The sequence below is a fragment of the Trichechus manatus genome, unplaced genomic scaffold, assembly GCF_000243295.1.
Source record: "Trichechus manatus latirostris isolate Lorelei unplaced genomic scaffold, TriManLat1.0 scaffold00019, whole genome shotgun sequence".
Taxonomy (NCBI): Eukaryota; Metazoa; Chordata; class Mammalia; order Sirenia; family Trichechidae; genus Trichechus; species Trichechus manatus.
In genome coordinates, this window is record NW_004443955.1 from 21,886,940 (window position 1) to 21,904,211 (window position 17,272).

The 17,272-nt window shown below is 37.5% G+C and overlaps 1 protein-coding gene across 1 annotated transcript in view; it reads right to left on the reverse strand.

Annotated features, from left to right (window-relative positions):
* Positions 1-17,272, reverse strand: part of CHD2 (chromodomain helicase DNA binding protein 2) — a 144,332-nt gene that overhangs the window by 54,280 nt on the left and 72,780 nt on the right. The window contains exons 15-21 of the mRNA XM_023727811.1: positions 15,563-15,751; positions 10,936-11,098; positions 10,442-10,594; positions 8,292-8,363; positions 2,290-2,439; positions 1,390-1,538; positions 223-319 (exon numbers count right to left, since the gene is read on the reverse strand). Of these exons, the coding sequence (XP_023583579.1) occupies positions 223-319; positions 1,390-1,538; positions 2,290-2,439; positions 8,292-8,363; positions 10,442-10,594; positions 10,936-11,098; positions 15,563-15,751 (973 nt within the window). The remainder of the gene's footprint in view (positions 1-222; positions 320-1,389; positions 1,539-2,289; positions 2,440-8,291; positions 8,364-10,441; positions 10,595-10,935; positions 11,099-15,562; positions 15,752-17,272) is intronic.

Below are 17,272 nucleotides of genomic sequence, written 5' to 3' on the forward strand. Positions count from 1 at the left end.
AAAAAAAAAACAAAAAAACCCCAAGACAGAATCCTCAAGTATTTTTCTCATTCTTTCCTATGTTACTTAGTAAGAGCTTTATGCTCCATAAGGAAAAAAAAAAAGTTATTATTCTTTCTTTACAAATGCCTCTAATACAGACTCAGAATCCACTTCCAGGAAAAACTGAGACTCTCACAGACAATACTTCTCAAAAACATTGTTTTCCTCATTATTAATTACCTGAGGCTCTGATTCCTCCCCTTCAAGTTCTTTGAAGAGATCCTCTGCTCCAAATTTCAAAATTGCTGTCAGCTCTTCTTTATTAAAAGGATTTGAGCTGTAGAAGTAAAATGTAGCTGTAACCTCAGAAATGTCAAATCATCTCTTAAGAAGTTCCACTTAAGAATATCTACCCTTTGTAAAGGCATCAAATTACTGGTGAAAATATAAATTCTGCCCCAAGAAAAATGATCTCTCAAATACGTCATTGTTTTTAATCCAGAGGATGAATCTGTGGTGGTAAACTGAACCTAGCAGAAGACAAAGTAAAAATAATTATTTTCCTGTTGGCTCATCTATTACATGATTAACCAAGAAAGATTAGCCAACATGAAAATGATGATAAGCCATCATTCTCTTTGTCCTTTGACTCAGAAAGTTATCATTCACTAGAATTTTCAATCTCCTCATATCTGGTGCAAAACAAAAGAACCAAGCTTTTCTCATCCAGGCTCTTCTTGAATGGAAAAATATCTGAAAATAATTGTCTTGAAGAAGGGCTAACGTGAATTCACCTTTAACACAGGCTGCAGGACTGCCACAGTAGAAACACTCAACAATCTGGTCAAAATTTAAATTCAATAGGAGAAAAATAGTTGTCCTTCTGAAAATTTAATTGAAAGTGCACTACTTTCCTTCTATATACTTTTCTGTTTTCAGTACGAAAAAAAGTAAATAATAATACCCACACAAGCATTTTTTACAAATAGTAAGACAACAGCCGCCAACTCAATCTGGTTGATTCTCACTGAAAAGTCAAAAGCATCACTGTGCCAAAGGGAAACCTAATGGGGGCACACAGCTACCACCGCTGCTGCTGTATCACAGGCCACATGCAGAGTGAAGAGCAAAAAGCAAGGCAGAGATGCAAGAAAGGAAGAAAGGGGGAGGATGAGACAGCCAGAGAATGCATGCGTGTGTAAGAGGGCTGATAGGCAAAAAAAGAAAGAAAATAGAGAAAGCAAAATAAAGTGAAAATGCCATCTCCTTGTGGTTATGACCTGGCCTTTTCCGGGTAATTAATCGACCGATGTCTGTTGCAGAGAATCCTTCCGGAAGAATAAATTACATCAAATGTTGATGCACAACCAGTTTGATTCTGCCTACCTCCATCCTTCTGAAACTTACTTGGACCTTCCCGAGTTGTTTTCCAGGACCGTCCGGCCAGTGGTATCCATGCGCTGAATCACCAGATGGTCCAATACCATCTTCTTTTTGGCTCGTTCTATGATCTCCTCCTCCACGGTTCCCTTTGTAACCAAGCGGTAAATATTTACCTGAAGAAAGAGAAACTGTTATGTTAATGCCTGATTTTAAAAAAAAAAAAAAAATTTTTTTTTCCTCTGCCTAAAGCCCAGGAGGGGAAAATAAAAAAGACCTGCTCTCTGCTGCTATAAATGACTATAAACTCTCTATCCAGGCAAGCGGCTTAAGTAGGTACAATATCCTTTACTATCTGCAGCAGGCTATATTCTTAAATTAAATTGCCTCTAAAGGATTATTATTATATAGCCTTGTTTTAATAACAAAAACTCTTGCCAAAGAATAATCGGTTTCATTGATGGAAGATTTCACCAAAACTGAATCTTTCGTCAAGTGTGAAACTTACAAGCTAACCAATGCTAGTGTGGACTTAAGATTCATCTATGAAGGAAGCAAATGTGTACTTTTCTAACGTACCTCAGTGCTAACACTGTCAAAAATAGACCATCTTGAACAATACTAGAATGTTTACAAACTTCTCCATATTAAAATTAAAAAAAAAAAAGTTCAGTCTATTCATCAAGTATTCATCTTGGGGTAAACTCTTAGAAAGTTACCAGTGGTGTACTTTTCTTTTAAAAACAGCAAAGAAAGAAGTTCATCTTAGGCCCAAAGATATAATCTCTAAACTCTACTATTTAACAAGCAGAAATCCACCCTTGGGGAAATAAGAGTGAAATGGGAAAGAAGCATTTTACAAACATCCTGTAAAGGCTGAACTCTCCCCCTGGGTTGAGCTACATCCAGAAGCTTGTCCCCACTGACCTGCTTCTTCTGGCCAATTCTATGGGCTCGGGCTTGTGCCTGCAAGTCGTTCTGGGGGTTCCAATCAGAGTCAAAGATGACGACTGTGTCCGCTGAAGCCAAATTGATTCCCAGGCCACCAGCCCTTGTCGAGAGCAGGAAACAGAAGTCCTGTACACAATGCAATATACTACTTTATGCAGTGGCCTTCTCAGAAACAGTTTCACAGTCCAATAAGCCCTTATACCTGGAAACCCCTGCAGGTGTGAAGAAAAGTGAGATATGATGGACACACTTTATGGAGGCTAAAAGAATGTCAGGGACTTGATGGCAGAGTGAACTTTCATTTAAGAGGAAGAATCAGTGCAGTAAACTAAGGAATAGAGTAGAATCTAATAAAGCAATGGGAGCAAGGAAATTAGCGTTATCTCTGGTTGGAACCAGTATGTAAGAAGTTAACAAAAAACAGACAAATGGAATTATCAAGGGGATCATTCCAGCAGGCTACCTAGACATTTACTTTCTGTGTGAAGGTGGATTATGCTATGTAGGGCAGTCAGTATAAACAAGAATACTGTTCTATGCAAACATCCATCCATTTGTCAGGCTGGTGAGAAACACAGGAACACTACACTGAACAGGTCACATGTAGGCACTGCTGAGAAGCACAGGCTCCTCAGTCACCACAGAACATGCAGAAAGAAAACCAGAGCAGGCTTGGCTAAAGAGCCATGCGTGTAAAAGACCCACACACTGACTCATTCTAATAGAGATTGGGCAGGCACCATACATCTGCCTGTTGTGTCTGAGTGTGCAGAAAAACATGAAGTGGACCAAGAGAATAAACTATGTGAGACAGAAGGAAAAAAACAAGAAGCAAAAAAAGTCAAGATTTCTAATTACAGAGAATTTGATAATGTATGTTAAAGGCCTCACACCATTCTGGCACAGAAGTGGCACTCAAAAACTGGTAGTTTGGTGTTACAGCTTGATAAGAAGTATACTTAATGTACATATGTAAATGGATGAAAAGGTCTCCACATCTAATAGTCACATTCAAAAGGATTAAGCCATAGAAATAAAATGGAGACAGATATTTCAAGGGCTTCAAACAATTCCAATAAAGAAGTGACCAGCAGGGGGACCGAGGCACACACTCCGCGTCCCTTTGGTAGAAACACCAAGCAACAACACACTCTGAAGATGACCCTGGAGAAAGCTGCAGGTAAGTAGTGAGCATTTTTGGATACTTAAAACTTAAATAATACCTGGGGTCTGAATGTAACATAAACAATGTTTAATGTCACTCTTTATTAAAGATAATATGAATTATGTTATTTTTCTCTATTATCAAAACTTCAAAAATTATGAAACTCAACGTTACTAAGAGTGAAGTAAAATGGAAATATTCGTCCATAAACAGAATGAATGCAAATTGGGGAAAGTAATTTAGCTAAATGTATCAAAAATCATTAAAAAATGCTCATAGCCTCTTAAGTAAACATCCGTCAGTAATAAAATGGTTGAATACATAATGATAGAGGCTGAGAAAATATTAAAAATTAAAATTTTGAAAAATCTTTAATGACATGGGGAAAATGCTCAGCATATAATCTTCAAAGAAAGGAGACAACGAAAGCGTGATCCCAATTATGTAAACATATACAGAAATAAACAGTTCCACCCAGTATGAATGGAAACACACCCAAATGATGTACAGCAAGTTGTCTTTGGGGTGGGGATTACGTACAACTCTTCTCAGTTGTACTTTCATCACCCTCCAAATTTTCTAAATGAGCATGTATTTTCCCCCATTGATAAAGTATCTTTTAATTAACTAAAAAATGACTTGGATTTGCAGAAAATGGTAGAAAACCTGTATTCCATATATAGTCAAAACGGTGGAAGAGAGTAATCAATCAAAGCCAGACAAAATGCAACTTTAGGTTTTTCAGGGATCACAAAACCAATTTCAACAAATACCAAAAAATTACAATAGCTAACATTTATTGAGTGCTTACTATGTGCTCCACCATATGTCTGTCAGTTTGTTGTACTGTGACAGCTTGCATCTTGCTGTGATGCTGGAAGCTATGCCACCGATATTTCAAATACCTGCGGGGTCAACCACGCTGGACAGGTTTCAGTGGAGCTTCTAGACTAAGGCAGACTAGAAAGAAGGACATGGCGATCTACTTCAAGAAAAAAATTTGCCAGTGAAAACTTTTAAATCAGGCACTCATATGGTCTACTACATCGGGAATGACAAATTGAGGAGGAACGGCATTGCATTCACTGTCAAAAAGAATCAAGACCCATCCTGATGTACAATACTGTCAGTGATAGGATAATATCCATACACCTGCAAGGAAGACCAGTTAATATGACTACTATTCAAATTCATTCTCTAACCACTAATGCCAAAAATGAAGAAACTGAAGACTTTTACCAGCTTCTACAGTCTGAAATTCATCAAACATGCAACCAAGACGCATTGATAATTACTGGTGATTGGAATTCGGAAGTTGGAAACAAAGAGGAAGGATCAGCAGTTGGAAAATAGGGCCTTGGTGACAGAAACAATGCCGGAGACCACATGGTAGAATTTTGCAAGACCAACAACCTAGTCATTAGAAATACATTTTTTCAGTAAATAAATGGCAGCTATACACATGGACCTCACCGGATGGAATACACAGGAATCAAACAGACTAACCTGTGGAAAAAGACGATGGAGAAGCTCAATATCATCAGTCAGAATAAGGCCAGGGACTGATTACAAAACAGACCATCAATTGCTCATATGCAATTTCAAGACGAAGCTGAAGAATATTAAAACAAGTCCACAAGAGCCAAAGTACGACCTTGAGTATATCCCACCTGAATTTAGAGACCATATCAAGAATTGAACATGTACTGAACACTAATGACTGAAGACCAGACGAGCTGTAGGACGAAATCAAGAACATGATACATGAAGAAAGCAAAAGGACACTAAAAAGACAGGAAAGAAAAGACCAAAAGGGATGTCAGAAGAGACTCCGACTTGCTCTTGAATGTAAAGTAGCTAAAGCAAATAGAAAAAATAATGAAGTAAAAGAGCTGAATAGATTTCAAACGGTGGCTCAAGAAGACAAAGTAAAGTATTATAATGAAATGTACAAAGTCTTGAAGTTAGAAAACCAAAAGGGAAGAACATGCTCTGCATTTCTCAAGCTGAACGAACTGAAGAAAAAATTCAAGTCTTGAGCTCCAACACTGCACGATTTCTACAGGAAAAGTATTAAATGACGCAGCAGGCATCAAAAGAAGATGGAAGGAATACACTGAGTCACTATACCAAAAAGAATTGGTCGACGTTCAACCATTTCAGGAGGCAGCATATAATCAAGAACTGACAGTATTAGAGGAACAAGTTCAAGCTGCACTGAAGACACCGGCAAAAAACAAGGCTCCAGGAATTGAGGGAATACTGATTGAGAGGTTTCAACAAACGGATGCAATGCTGGAAGCGCTCACTCATCTATGCCAAGAAATCTGGAGGGCAGCTACCTGGCCAACGGACTGGAAGAGATCCATACTTGTGCCCATTCCAAAGAAAGGTGATCCAACAGAATGCAGAAATTATCAAAAAATTACTATTAATATCACAAGCTAGTAAAATTTTGCTGAAGATAATTCAAAAATGGTTGCAGCAGTATATCAACAGGGAACTGCCAGAAATTCAAGCCAGATTCAAAAGAGGACAGGGAACCAGGGATATCACTGCTGATGTCGGATGGATTCTGGCTGAGAAGTAGAGAATACCAGAAAGATGTTTACCTATGTTTTACCAACTATGCAAAGTCATTTGACTGTGTGGATCATAACAAATTATGGGTAACACTGAAATGGGAATTCCAGAACACTTAATTGTCCTCATGGGGAACCTGTACATAGACCAAGAAGCAGTTGTTCAAACAGAACAAGGAGATACTGCATAGTTTAAAGTCAGGAAAAGTGTGCATCAGGGCTGCATCCTTTCACCATACTTATTCAATCAGTGTGCTGAGCAAATAATCCAAGAAACTGGGCTATATGAAGAAGAATGGGGCATCAGGATTGGAGGAAGACTCCTTCACAACCTGCAATATGCAGATCACACAACCTTGCTTGCTGAAAGTCAAGAGGACTTGAAGCACTTACTGATGAAGGTCAAAGACTACAACCTTAGTATAGATTACACCTCAACATACAGAAAACAAAAATCCTCACAACTGGACCAATAAGCAACATCATGATAAACAGAAAGAAGATCGAAGCTATCAAGGATTTCATTTTACTTGGATCCACAATCAACCCTATGGAAGTAGCCGTCAAGAAATCAAACTACGAATTGTATTAGGCAAATGTGCTGCAAAGAACGCTTTAAAAAAAGTGTTAAAAAGCAAAGATGTCACTTTGAGGACTAAGGTACACCTGACCCAAGCCATGGTATCTTCCATCACCTCATATGCATATGAAAGCTGGATAATGAATAAAGACGACAAAGAACAACTGATACATTTGAATTATGGTGTTGGCGAAGAATAATGAATGTACCATGGACTGACAGAAGAAAGAACAAATCTGTTTTGGAAGAAGTACAGCCAGAATGCTCCTTAGAAGGGAGGACGGTGAGACTCTGTTTCACATACTTCAGGCATGTTATCAGGAGGAACCAGTCCCTGAAGGACATCATGCTTGGTAAACAAGAGGATGACCCTCAATGAGATGAACTGACACAGTGGCTGCAACAATGGGCTTAAAAATTGCAACAACTGTGAAGACAGCGCAGGACTGGGCAGTGTTTCATTCCTTTATGCATGGGGTCACTACGAGTCAGACTTGACTGGACAGCACCTAACAACAATGTGCTAGGCAGTGTGCCAAGTGCTTTACGTTGATTATTGCATTAAATCCTCACAGAAATATTCTGAAGTAGGTACTGGAATTATTTTGATTTTATAGTTGAGGAAACTGAGAGAGGAGAAAAAGGAAGGATGGGAATTAGATGATTAATCTTTTTAGTAAATTTAAGTCCTCCTATCCTTAACCATTCAGAATTTTGCTTCTGAATAGCTTAGCGCCCAAAGCGCCTCAAGGAGAACTAAAATTTTAGGCTATAGAAGTAGCCAGGATATTATAGTCTAAGTAATACTATCTGTGAGTCTAGAAGCAGAAGGGATACCACTCTTAATAGACACAGACATTAAAAGCTATTAGAGGTCTTAAGAAAGCAGGAAGCTAAAAAGTCTGTTTTATCTACGCAAAATAGTGATCCAGGCTCTGGAAATTCTCCATTCTCTCTGAAACACTTCTAGTTCTCTCCACATTGTTACAGTTTTACTTACATTAAACCTCTTCTCCCCCATTTCTCTCAAATCCTATGGCATTTAATAGTTCAATAGTCACAAACTACGATGGCATCAGTTTCCAATTTGTCCTTAGTAGCTCTTCTACAGATGCCTCAAAACCAAAATCCTTTATAATGCCAAATCCAAGCTGGACACTTATGATTGAAAAATGTTGCTGTTAGCCAAAGCACTAAGCCACATCGAACCAGGAGTCCAACAAATGAGATATGGCAAATGTTCTTTTCTAGCCTCGGTCACCAAAAAAATACAGATCAGAAGCTTCAATGTTACGTACATGTCAAAATTTATTCTACTGGCCAGCCCTCCCCCACCTACCGTCCTTCCCTTGCTGCTCTCCCAAGCCCAGAAATTTGGATCTGGAAGCCATCAGAGAGAACACTCAGTTGCTACCAGAACTAGTCTTTCATTAATCAAGACAAGAGAGATAAACAAGCACACATATGCCTTTTGGGGTGACAAACAAGTAAATTAACAGGCATGTTCTATGGTAGGGATTTCTCATTCCCTTCTCAAGGCAGAAGAACTACACTGTAAATTGTTTCTTGAACAGAATGCATTAAGCTGGAAAGGCTTTCCCCTTGATACAGAGCCCAAACTGCCCAAATAACAAAGCCATGCATACTGTACCTCAGACCCATCTGCATTGAAGTGATCCAGCGCCTGTTTTCGGATTTCTCCCTTGATGGAACCATCCAGACGCTGTAAAAATACACCACAAGAAAATCATAAGGTAGGAAGGTCAGCTACACCAGAATAGAACACTAGGCTTGCAACCTTTTATCACTCCAACACCCACTGAGTGAAAATAACCAGAATGCACTGCCAAAGGGCCGCCAAAGGGCTGTGCTTGAGCAGCACACCCTACTTGACCAGAGCTCTCCAGTTACAGACTCAAGGTCAGAGGCCTCTGATTCAAAGGGCTGTCGCAGGTTTACCGAAGGATCAGAATGGCTGCAAGGATCGTTAAGGAGAAAGATGCCAACCCAACTTTTGCTTAGAGGCTTTGCTTGCTTCTCCATCTGTGGATACCTAATAACTAGCTCCTGCAGAAAAATAATACTTCTTAGCTAATGTGGCTAAAAGTATCAGGGTTATTACTGCTACACACACAAAAAAAAGTATTTACATAATTTTGTCTGGAAAATATATTGCCACAATATTAAAGAATGTTAAAATTAAGCTGATTATACACCCCCAGCTTTCCCAAAGATTACACTGTGAAATCAGAGCAAATTGTACTGGGGAATTCTATTCAACCAGCCAAACTACATCCTGAAGAGAGCCTCTGGTATTTAGAAGTGACATACGATTCTTTTATTAGAGCATGTGTCAGTTCTAGGTGTAAAACAATGTCACCATAACTGAAACACAGAATATGTAAGACAAACCCTGAACACTTATCACCCACATACTGTACATAAAAAGGATTTCTCACTCTTTATCATCTTTTGCACATTTCTTCCTATCACATTTACCAAGCAAAATACCTCACTTTATAGAAGGCAGAACTGACTTGAAGGATGACGTCAGCTGGCCAAGGACCAGTGACTGGCTGGCAGCAGAGTCTGGAAGGACCTGTATCTCCCCACCCCAGAGCTCTGCCCAGGAGACCCACGGCCGCCTGAAAACAAGTCCAATCACACACGGGAACCTGCTTTCCTCTTCTCACTATCAATGCTACTCAGAGCCTTTAAACTAGAGATATGCCTAAATGGCAGTTCAACAGTCTGTATTTGAAACTGGAAAACGTAAATGCCTTCCTTTAAGCACACATTAAGTCAATTACCTAAAAGTCACTGATTAGACATGATAGACCTGAACGGACTACAGCTCAGTTATTCCCTACAGAGTAATGCAGTCTTGTTTCACTTGGTATCAAATGATTAGCTAGAACTAAAAGTTTGCAGGGGCCAATACATTGAGAAATAATTGTCTTTTTACAGTGTGCTATTTTTTAATAATAATCACACAGTTAACTATATTCTAAGACAGCTGCTGAAAGACCACACAAGGTATTGTGGATACAACAATGCCTTTTAGGATATTCTGAAAGACACTGTTAGTGACTGTTAAAGCTTGACCTTCCTAGAAGATAATAACTGCTTCCAAGTTTCTTCAATACCAGCAAATTATGTGAGTTGATCACAGGATTACAAAAATATTACTGCAAGACTCAAGGCAAACTGCATACATCTTTATAAACAGATCAGAGATAAGTTTCCCAAAATGTAATACACAGGAAAATATCATTATGCCGAGACATTCTTTTTCCCCATAGAGATAACTAAGTAAATATGAAATTCCTGGGAGAAGGGAAGTCATCAGCACTTGCTTCAGAAACCAGCAGGTAGCCCTGTTTTGCTTCTTCCCAGGCTCACAGGCAGGGCCAGCTTCGCTGGGGTGAAGGTACAACACTGGCACCTCTTGGTTTCTTTCCTTCTAGGATTTGGGCTTCTAAAATCATGTTCACACTTCTTTCTTCTACTTTTACCAGACTTGGAGATTTAAGACATTATCTAATCTAACATACTTCTCTCTCACCAAATTTTCCTTTCTCTAATTAAAAAGGAGGAAGAAAAAAAAAATGATCTTCACGTGACGATTTTCATTATAGGGTAGCCTAAAGGCAAGGGAATAAAACGTAAGATCCTCTCAGGAACCTTAATCTCAATTTTTTCAAGTAAGAAAACTCCTGTTTTCTACTTTAGGGTAGTGCTGCAGGCAGAGCACACATCTCAAAGAGAGAGACTGCCGAACGAATTACTGAGCATTCTTACCTGGAAAGGATAGTGCTTAATAGTCAGGTATTCAGCCAAGATATCCAACATTCTAACCATCTGGGAGAAGATAAGGACTCTGTTCCCCCTTTCTCGAAGTCTTGTCAACAGTTTATCTAACAGAATCAGCTTCCCACTGCTCCTGATCAGGGACTGAAAATACAAAAGACATTCTCAGTCATCACGTTCAAACCCATACTTCAGACTGCCTTTCATCTCAAAGAGCTCATATTTTTAAAATCATCTTTAAGGTTTCTGAAGCCTTCGGCAATCTGACTGACCAGCAATTCCTGAAATACTCTTTTTACATGGTATCTGTGATACTGTATTTTCTGCATTTTTTTTCCTAGTTATTTAACTTCTCTCACCTGTTCTTACAGCTTCTTTTTGGTGCTCCTTGAAGAATCATTAAAGAGGAAAAGGAACATTATTATCAAAAGCATCTTATAGAGAGTAAACAGTTTTTTGAGAAAGTAATTAGAATAAGAACACACCAGAAGAATCTCCTGTCCATTTTCCCTTTCATTTTCTTCAGGGGGTTTAATCAGATAGCAGTGGTTGCAGCATTTTTTCAGCTCCATCACAATATTAAGGAAACCAGATGTGCTGCCTCTTGTTCCTTTGGCAAGAGCCTTGTAATTCCTGGTCAGAATCCACCTGCAAATGAACATAATATTGATGTCATTACCTTGAAAGAAGTAGAGAATTGAGGGTGCCACAAGATTATAAGAAGCAGTAGTGTTACTGAAAAATGCACACACACACACACACACAAAAAGACCTAGTGAAAGTTTAAAAGGAGAACGAAGTATTTTATTTTGCATCTCCAACCACCTACCCAGCTTCCCTCATGTCTCCAGTCACATTCAGCACACTGATCATTCTACTGACTATTCCAATGTCACGGAACACCATGGCTCACAGAAATATTAAAAAGAAACAATAAATACATGCATATACATACACACAAGAATTGTCACTGAAGTACTCTTTATTGCAAAACAAAATTAGAAATAAGCTGTCAAACGGTAGGAGATTCGGAGATTCGATAAATAAATAAAGATACAACATAATATAGAAGACATGTACCCATTTAAACTGTTGTATTTGAAACAACCCAAATGTCTTCCAGTAGGGGACTGTTTGAATAAACAATTCTATATATCCAAAATGGAATACTATGCAGTTTGTGTGTATTTGTGTGTATGTGTGTTTTAGGTGAAAGTTTACCTAGCAAGTTAGGTTCTCACTTAACAGTTTTTATATAGCTTGTTCCATACATTCATTACATTTTTCACAATGTGTCAACATTCGCATTATTTCCATTCTTTTGTTCTCTTTCCATTAATCTAGCTTCCCTGCCTCTTCTTAGCTTCTCATCTTTGTTTTGGGGTAAATGTTGACCATTTGGTCTCATGTGGTTGATTAATTTAAGGGAGCAGAATGTTCACAGTTGATGTTGTTTATTTTATAAGTCAATATCCTATTTTAATGAAAGGTGACCACCAGGAGTGGGAATACTATGCAATTTTAAAAAGAAATAAGGAGTATCTTCAGGACACCTCATTAAGTGAAAAAAGTTAAGGTATAGAAAAATGTATATAACCATTTACTAAGAGGGAGGCAAAAAAAAGGTAATATGTATCTGCTTATATTTAAAAATAATAACAAAGAATTGTAATTTTTAAAATAACAATAATTACCTATGGGGAAAGAGGAACCAGAATGGAGGGGACAGAGGCTAGACATCTTGGAACATACCAGGTTTTGCAGTTTTGACTTTGAATTTAAGAAATTATATAACAAAATTAAACAAAGCAGTCCCTAAAAATAAAGAATAAAATGAACATATGTATCCAGTTGGTGGTCTAACCACACAGAAGAGAAACGTATCTCAAGTCCTTTAAGACTTGTCCGTTTCTAGCGGGATATACTTTAAAAATTAAAAAAAAAAACTACTGTAAAAAAATCTTAATGTTTTTGCTATTCATATTGTTGATGCTAGTTCTGGTACTATTATTCTAAGACTGTTGTGTGTGCAATATACATTAGGTTGGTATGGTTAAAAAACGGATTTATGATTAAAAAGGCCAAATAAAAGCTCTGTAACCCTGTTTAACTGAAAAAGAATGATCTATTTTTATCTTTAAAACCAAGGAAACAGATTTCCTAACTCTGTCCACTAAACAGGCCTGTAAACAACACCCAACCCAGTAAAATGGTATCCAGAGTTTCTTGGATAAATGGCTCACTCTAGTTCCATGGCAGAAAACATACATGATGAATCTGGAACATATTATCTTTCCAAAAAGCGAAAAAGCGATCAAATGCTACTAGGATTATGTCAAATGGACATAGGACCAACTTGAATAAGCTCCCAGTGGCTAAAAATAAGACAATTAGAGCAAGAGTATGGGTAATAACTGTAATGGAATGAAATGTAAATTATATTTAGATCTATTAAGTTCATAATCATATTAAATAAATCTCACTGGCCAAAATCTTTGGAGGAAGCTGGATAACCCATTTTTTCCTTTTGGAATGGCCAAAGTAAAAATAAAAAAATCAAGCATTTATTCTGCTTTTCCTATATGAACCATTCCTTAGTTGATATGGAGAAATTTCTTTTTACAGAAGTATTCCAGCTAATAAATGAAGGAGTGATAAAATTTAAATATTACCATTCTACAATCACTAATGAATTAACAGGCACCCTGGTGGCACAGTGGTTAAATGTTCAGCTGCTAACTGAAAGGTAGGCAGTCCAAACCCACCAGCTGTTCCGCAGGAGAAAGATGTGGCAGTCTGCTTCCGTAAAGATTACAGCCGTGGAAACCCTGTTGGGACAGTTCTACTCTGTCCTACAGGGTTGCCATGAGTCAAAATCAACTCGATGGCAACAGGTTTGGTTTTAATGAATTAAGGATTTGGGAAATGTTCAATAGTAGATGCTAATATCACAAAAAGAAAGACAAAATCCTGTGAAAGAATACATCTTTGAATTGTTGAATCTAAGTCAAATCAAGTCTCTAAACTTATTTATGAACGTATAGGAAATACAGGTTTCAGAGAAAATGTTAAATGATGTCATGGAGTTGAAATCAGCAAAATACAGGCTGTGAGAAAAATCTACAAAACACAGACTCAGTTTCTTCACTCAAAAAATTTACAAGGACAGAAAAAAAAGGGATGGTGAACCTATTCATCAAAATAAGCTTAAGAGACATAGCAACCAATCATAGCGTATGGACCTTATTTAATTCAAACAAGCAAAATTGTGTGTGTTTGTATATGCATGCATGTACATATGTATATATATTCATTGCTGTCAAGTCAATTCCAACTCATAGCGACCCTATAATGGGGAGTATATATACGTCTACGTATATATATGGTCATTGTTGTTTGGTGCCGTTGAGTCAATTCCAACTCATAGTGACCCCATGTACAACAGAATAAAACACTGCCTGGTCCTGCGCCATCCTCACGATCATTGTTACGTTTGAGCCGATTGTTGCAGCCACTGTGTCATCCATCTCACTGAAGGTCTTCCTCTTTTTCGATGACCCTCTACTTTACCAAGCATGATGTTCTTCTCCAGGAACTGATCTCTCCTGACAGTATGTTCAAAGTACGTGAGACAAAGTCTCGCCATCCTCGCTTTCAAGGAGCACTCTGGCTGTACTTCTTCCAAGACAGATTTGTTCGTTCTTTTGGCAGTCCATGGTATATTCAATATTCTTTGTCAACACCACAATTTGAGGGCGTCAATTCTTCTTTGGTCTTCTTTATTCATCATTCAGCTTTTGCATGCATGAGGCAATTGAAAACACCATGGCTTGGGTCACACGCACCTTAGTCCTTCAAGTGACATCTTTGTTTTTTAACAATATGTACACATACATATACCTATATATATACAGCAACCAAGAAAATATTAACACTCACTGAATATTATAGAAATGTTAAGGATTATTGATTTTTTAGGCGTGATAACTGTATTTGAAATTATGCTTATCAACAACAAAACAAAGAGAGTCCTTATCTTTTAAAGATATATACTGAAACATTTATGATACGTACCTGGGATATGCTTCAAAACAATCAGTGGGGAGGGACAGATACAAGGAAAGATACAGATGAACCAAGATTGGTCCTCATCACTGTTAAAGCTGGGTTATATGTACATGGGTATATTCTGTTTTTGTATGTATTTGAAATTTCCCATAATGAAAAGTTTTTTAAAAATTTCATGTACTGTTAGGCAAAATGGTCAGATGGCCATTTTGGAAATTAAAATCTTATTTGTTATTTAGTTGCATTAATGAATAAACAGCAGGGACAATTATCAGAGATTACCAGACCTCTGACTTAAAGGACCACGACCACAGCCTTTGCGGCAACACAATTAATTCCAATTATTCCAGATCCAACTTTAAATCATCAAAACTAAAGTTCATGACAAGCACATTATATATCACTTTCTGTCCCAAGCCCAGTATTTTAGCTTTAACATAATATAACCTAAACCAAGTACACCACCTGCCTGTCCACTTGGAGCACTATGAAGGGAAGAATACTCACTCTTGAGTACACAGCTGAGTACTTCTTATGAACTTCCCCAACCCCCTGTACAGGCCTCAGTTACTAAACAGCACACTGCTTCAATTATTCATCTACAGCCTGTCTTCCACACCACACAACAAGGCTTTAACAAGGACGATGTTAACAGGGAACATAAAACATTCATCTTTATATTCCCAGTATTTAGCAGAATATCTGATATGTTGCAGAAGCTTAGTATATGATCAAACGAATGGTAGAGAAAAAATAATGGATAAGTGAAATATGCCTGTCTAGCGGTTAAGAGGGTTAGCACTAAGAGTTAATGTATACTGCAGACCACTTACACAGTGAAAGTAATGTGCAACTAACTTTTCATTTACCCAGATTAAAAAAAAGCAAGAATAATAAAACTTCCTCTTTCTGACCTTTAATAAATTAGTACTAAGTTGAGGCTTCACTGGAAAAACCAGTTTATTTGTCAAATATCTATCTAATATCTATGTAATGGTACTAATCTCAATCCTATTCAGGCCTGACCCAGGTAAAACAACTTACTTGTAATACTGTTTCTGAAGAGCTGACATTTCCACCCTGAGAATCTGTTCCACTTTGGCAGGAAGGGATTTCTCCACATCTTTTTTGACTCTCCGGAGAAGGAAAGGCTCTAGCACCTTATGAAGACTCTGGTATCCATTCTCTCTCCCTTTCCCATGGTCTTCTTCAAAATCCTCCCAGAACTCAAACCTAAGGATAAAATAGTATATGATTACTTAGTTACACAGAGGAAAAAAGCATTTTCCAATGAAAATTTCTTTTAAAATAAATTTAATGAAAGGCAAAAAAAACCTGTAAAATGTCCACCTTTCCTATAAGGAAAGCAAAATAAATTAAGCAGTCACTAGCTCTTGAATAAAAGACAGGGAAAAACAAAAAAGAAAGGGAATATCAACTGAATCAGTTCTACCAGTTTACACTGGACAATAGCAGGTTTCAATTTCTGGGACTGGATCTAGAGTTTATAAAATATTTCAGTATATCATGCAATTAGTATATAAACAAACATAACAAGTTTGTCTATGAAACAGGGTGATTTATCAGGAAAATTAAATTTAAAGGTGAAAGCATAATTAGTGGCAATATTATTACAGCTGTCACTGCTTAAGGACAAAAGTTATATAATTTCCATCAATCATCGTCACTGTTTATAGATTAAAAAGTTAATGGATTATAATCACAGTAAACAAAATTAGAGACAAGAAGGTCAATAAAAACCATCTAGATTTTATACTAATAGAATTTGAGTACACAAATATTAATTTTAAAACTTGCCACCCATAATAATTCTGCCTAAATTCTAAAGATAAAACTTTCTAATGTACAAATCTTATTCAACCATCTCTGGTAGACTAAAGGATCTGTGGCAGAAATCTAGAAAGGGATAACATGATCAAATTATTCTCAAAAATAAAAAAACAAGGGGAATTTATTTCATAAGGATTAAGAAAAACGTGTGTGTCTTGCTGCTGGGAAGCCAATGAAGAATTGGAAGACCTAGCTTAGTTTTGTGTGCAGACTGAAGCTCAGTAGGCAAGAGCATGACAGTAACTTAGGCTAGAACTGGAAACTCAATCACTGCCCCACAGTCTGCTCTGTGACACCAACGGGTCCTGCCCCACTAAGGCCAGTCAAGTCCAAGACTAACAAACCCAAGTGACCCCATGTTAGCTAGAGCTATGTAAGACTCAAAGTATACACATGTTGGCACAACAGCAGCCATAGACTCAGCTGTCATTTCTAAACTCATGAGCTGCTAAGCATTTCATCAGGTACTGCTAAGAGGATCAACATCGGCCTTAGTAACACCTGTTAATGCCGGAAACAATCACCTTCAGGATAGACAAAATGCTCTTTTCAGATAGAACTCTAAAAACATCGTTAATGCTTACAACCTGATAAACGTGAGTTAAACTGTATTTTGCCACACTGTTAGGCTATTAAGCAAATACTCCAAAAACAAAGAATAAAATAAATGAGGAACTAAAACTAGTAAGAGGATTAAAAGGAACAATGTAAACTCAACTATCTCGATGCTGGGGATGGTAGCTCACGCACAAAATGTGTGAAGCAACTGGAAACCAGTAAGGACTATCACTGTATCAGGCTATTTTTCTCAATACCTAGGAGACAATACTCAACACATACTATAATTTATTAAAACTATACTAATCTAGGAGTACCTGGGTGGTAAACAAATGGTTAACATAC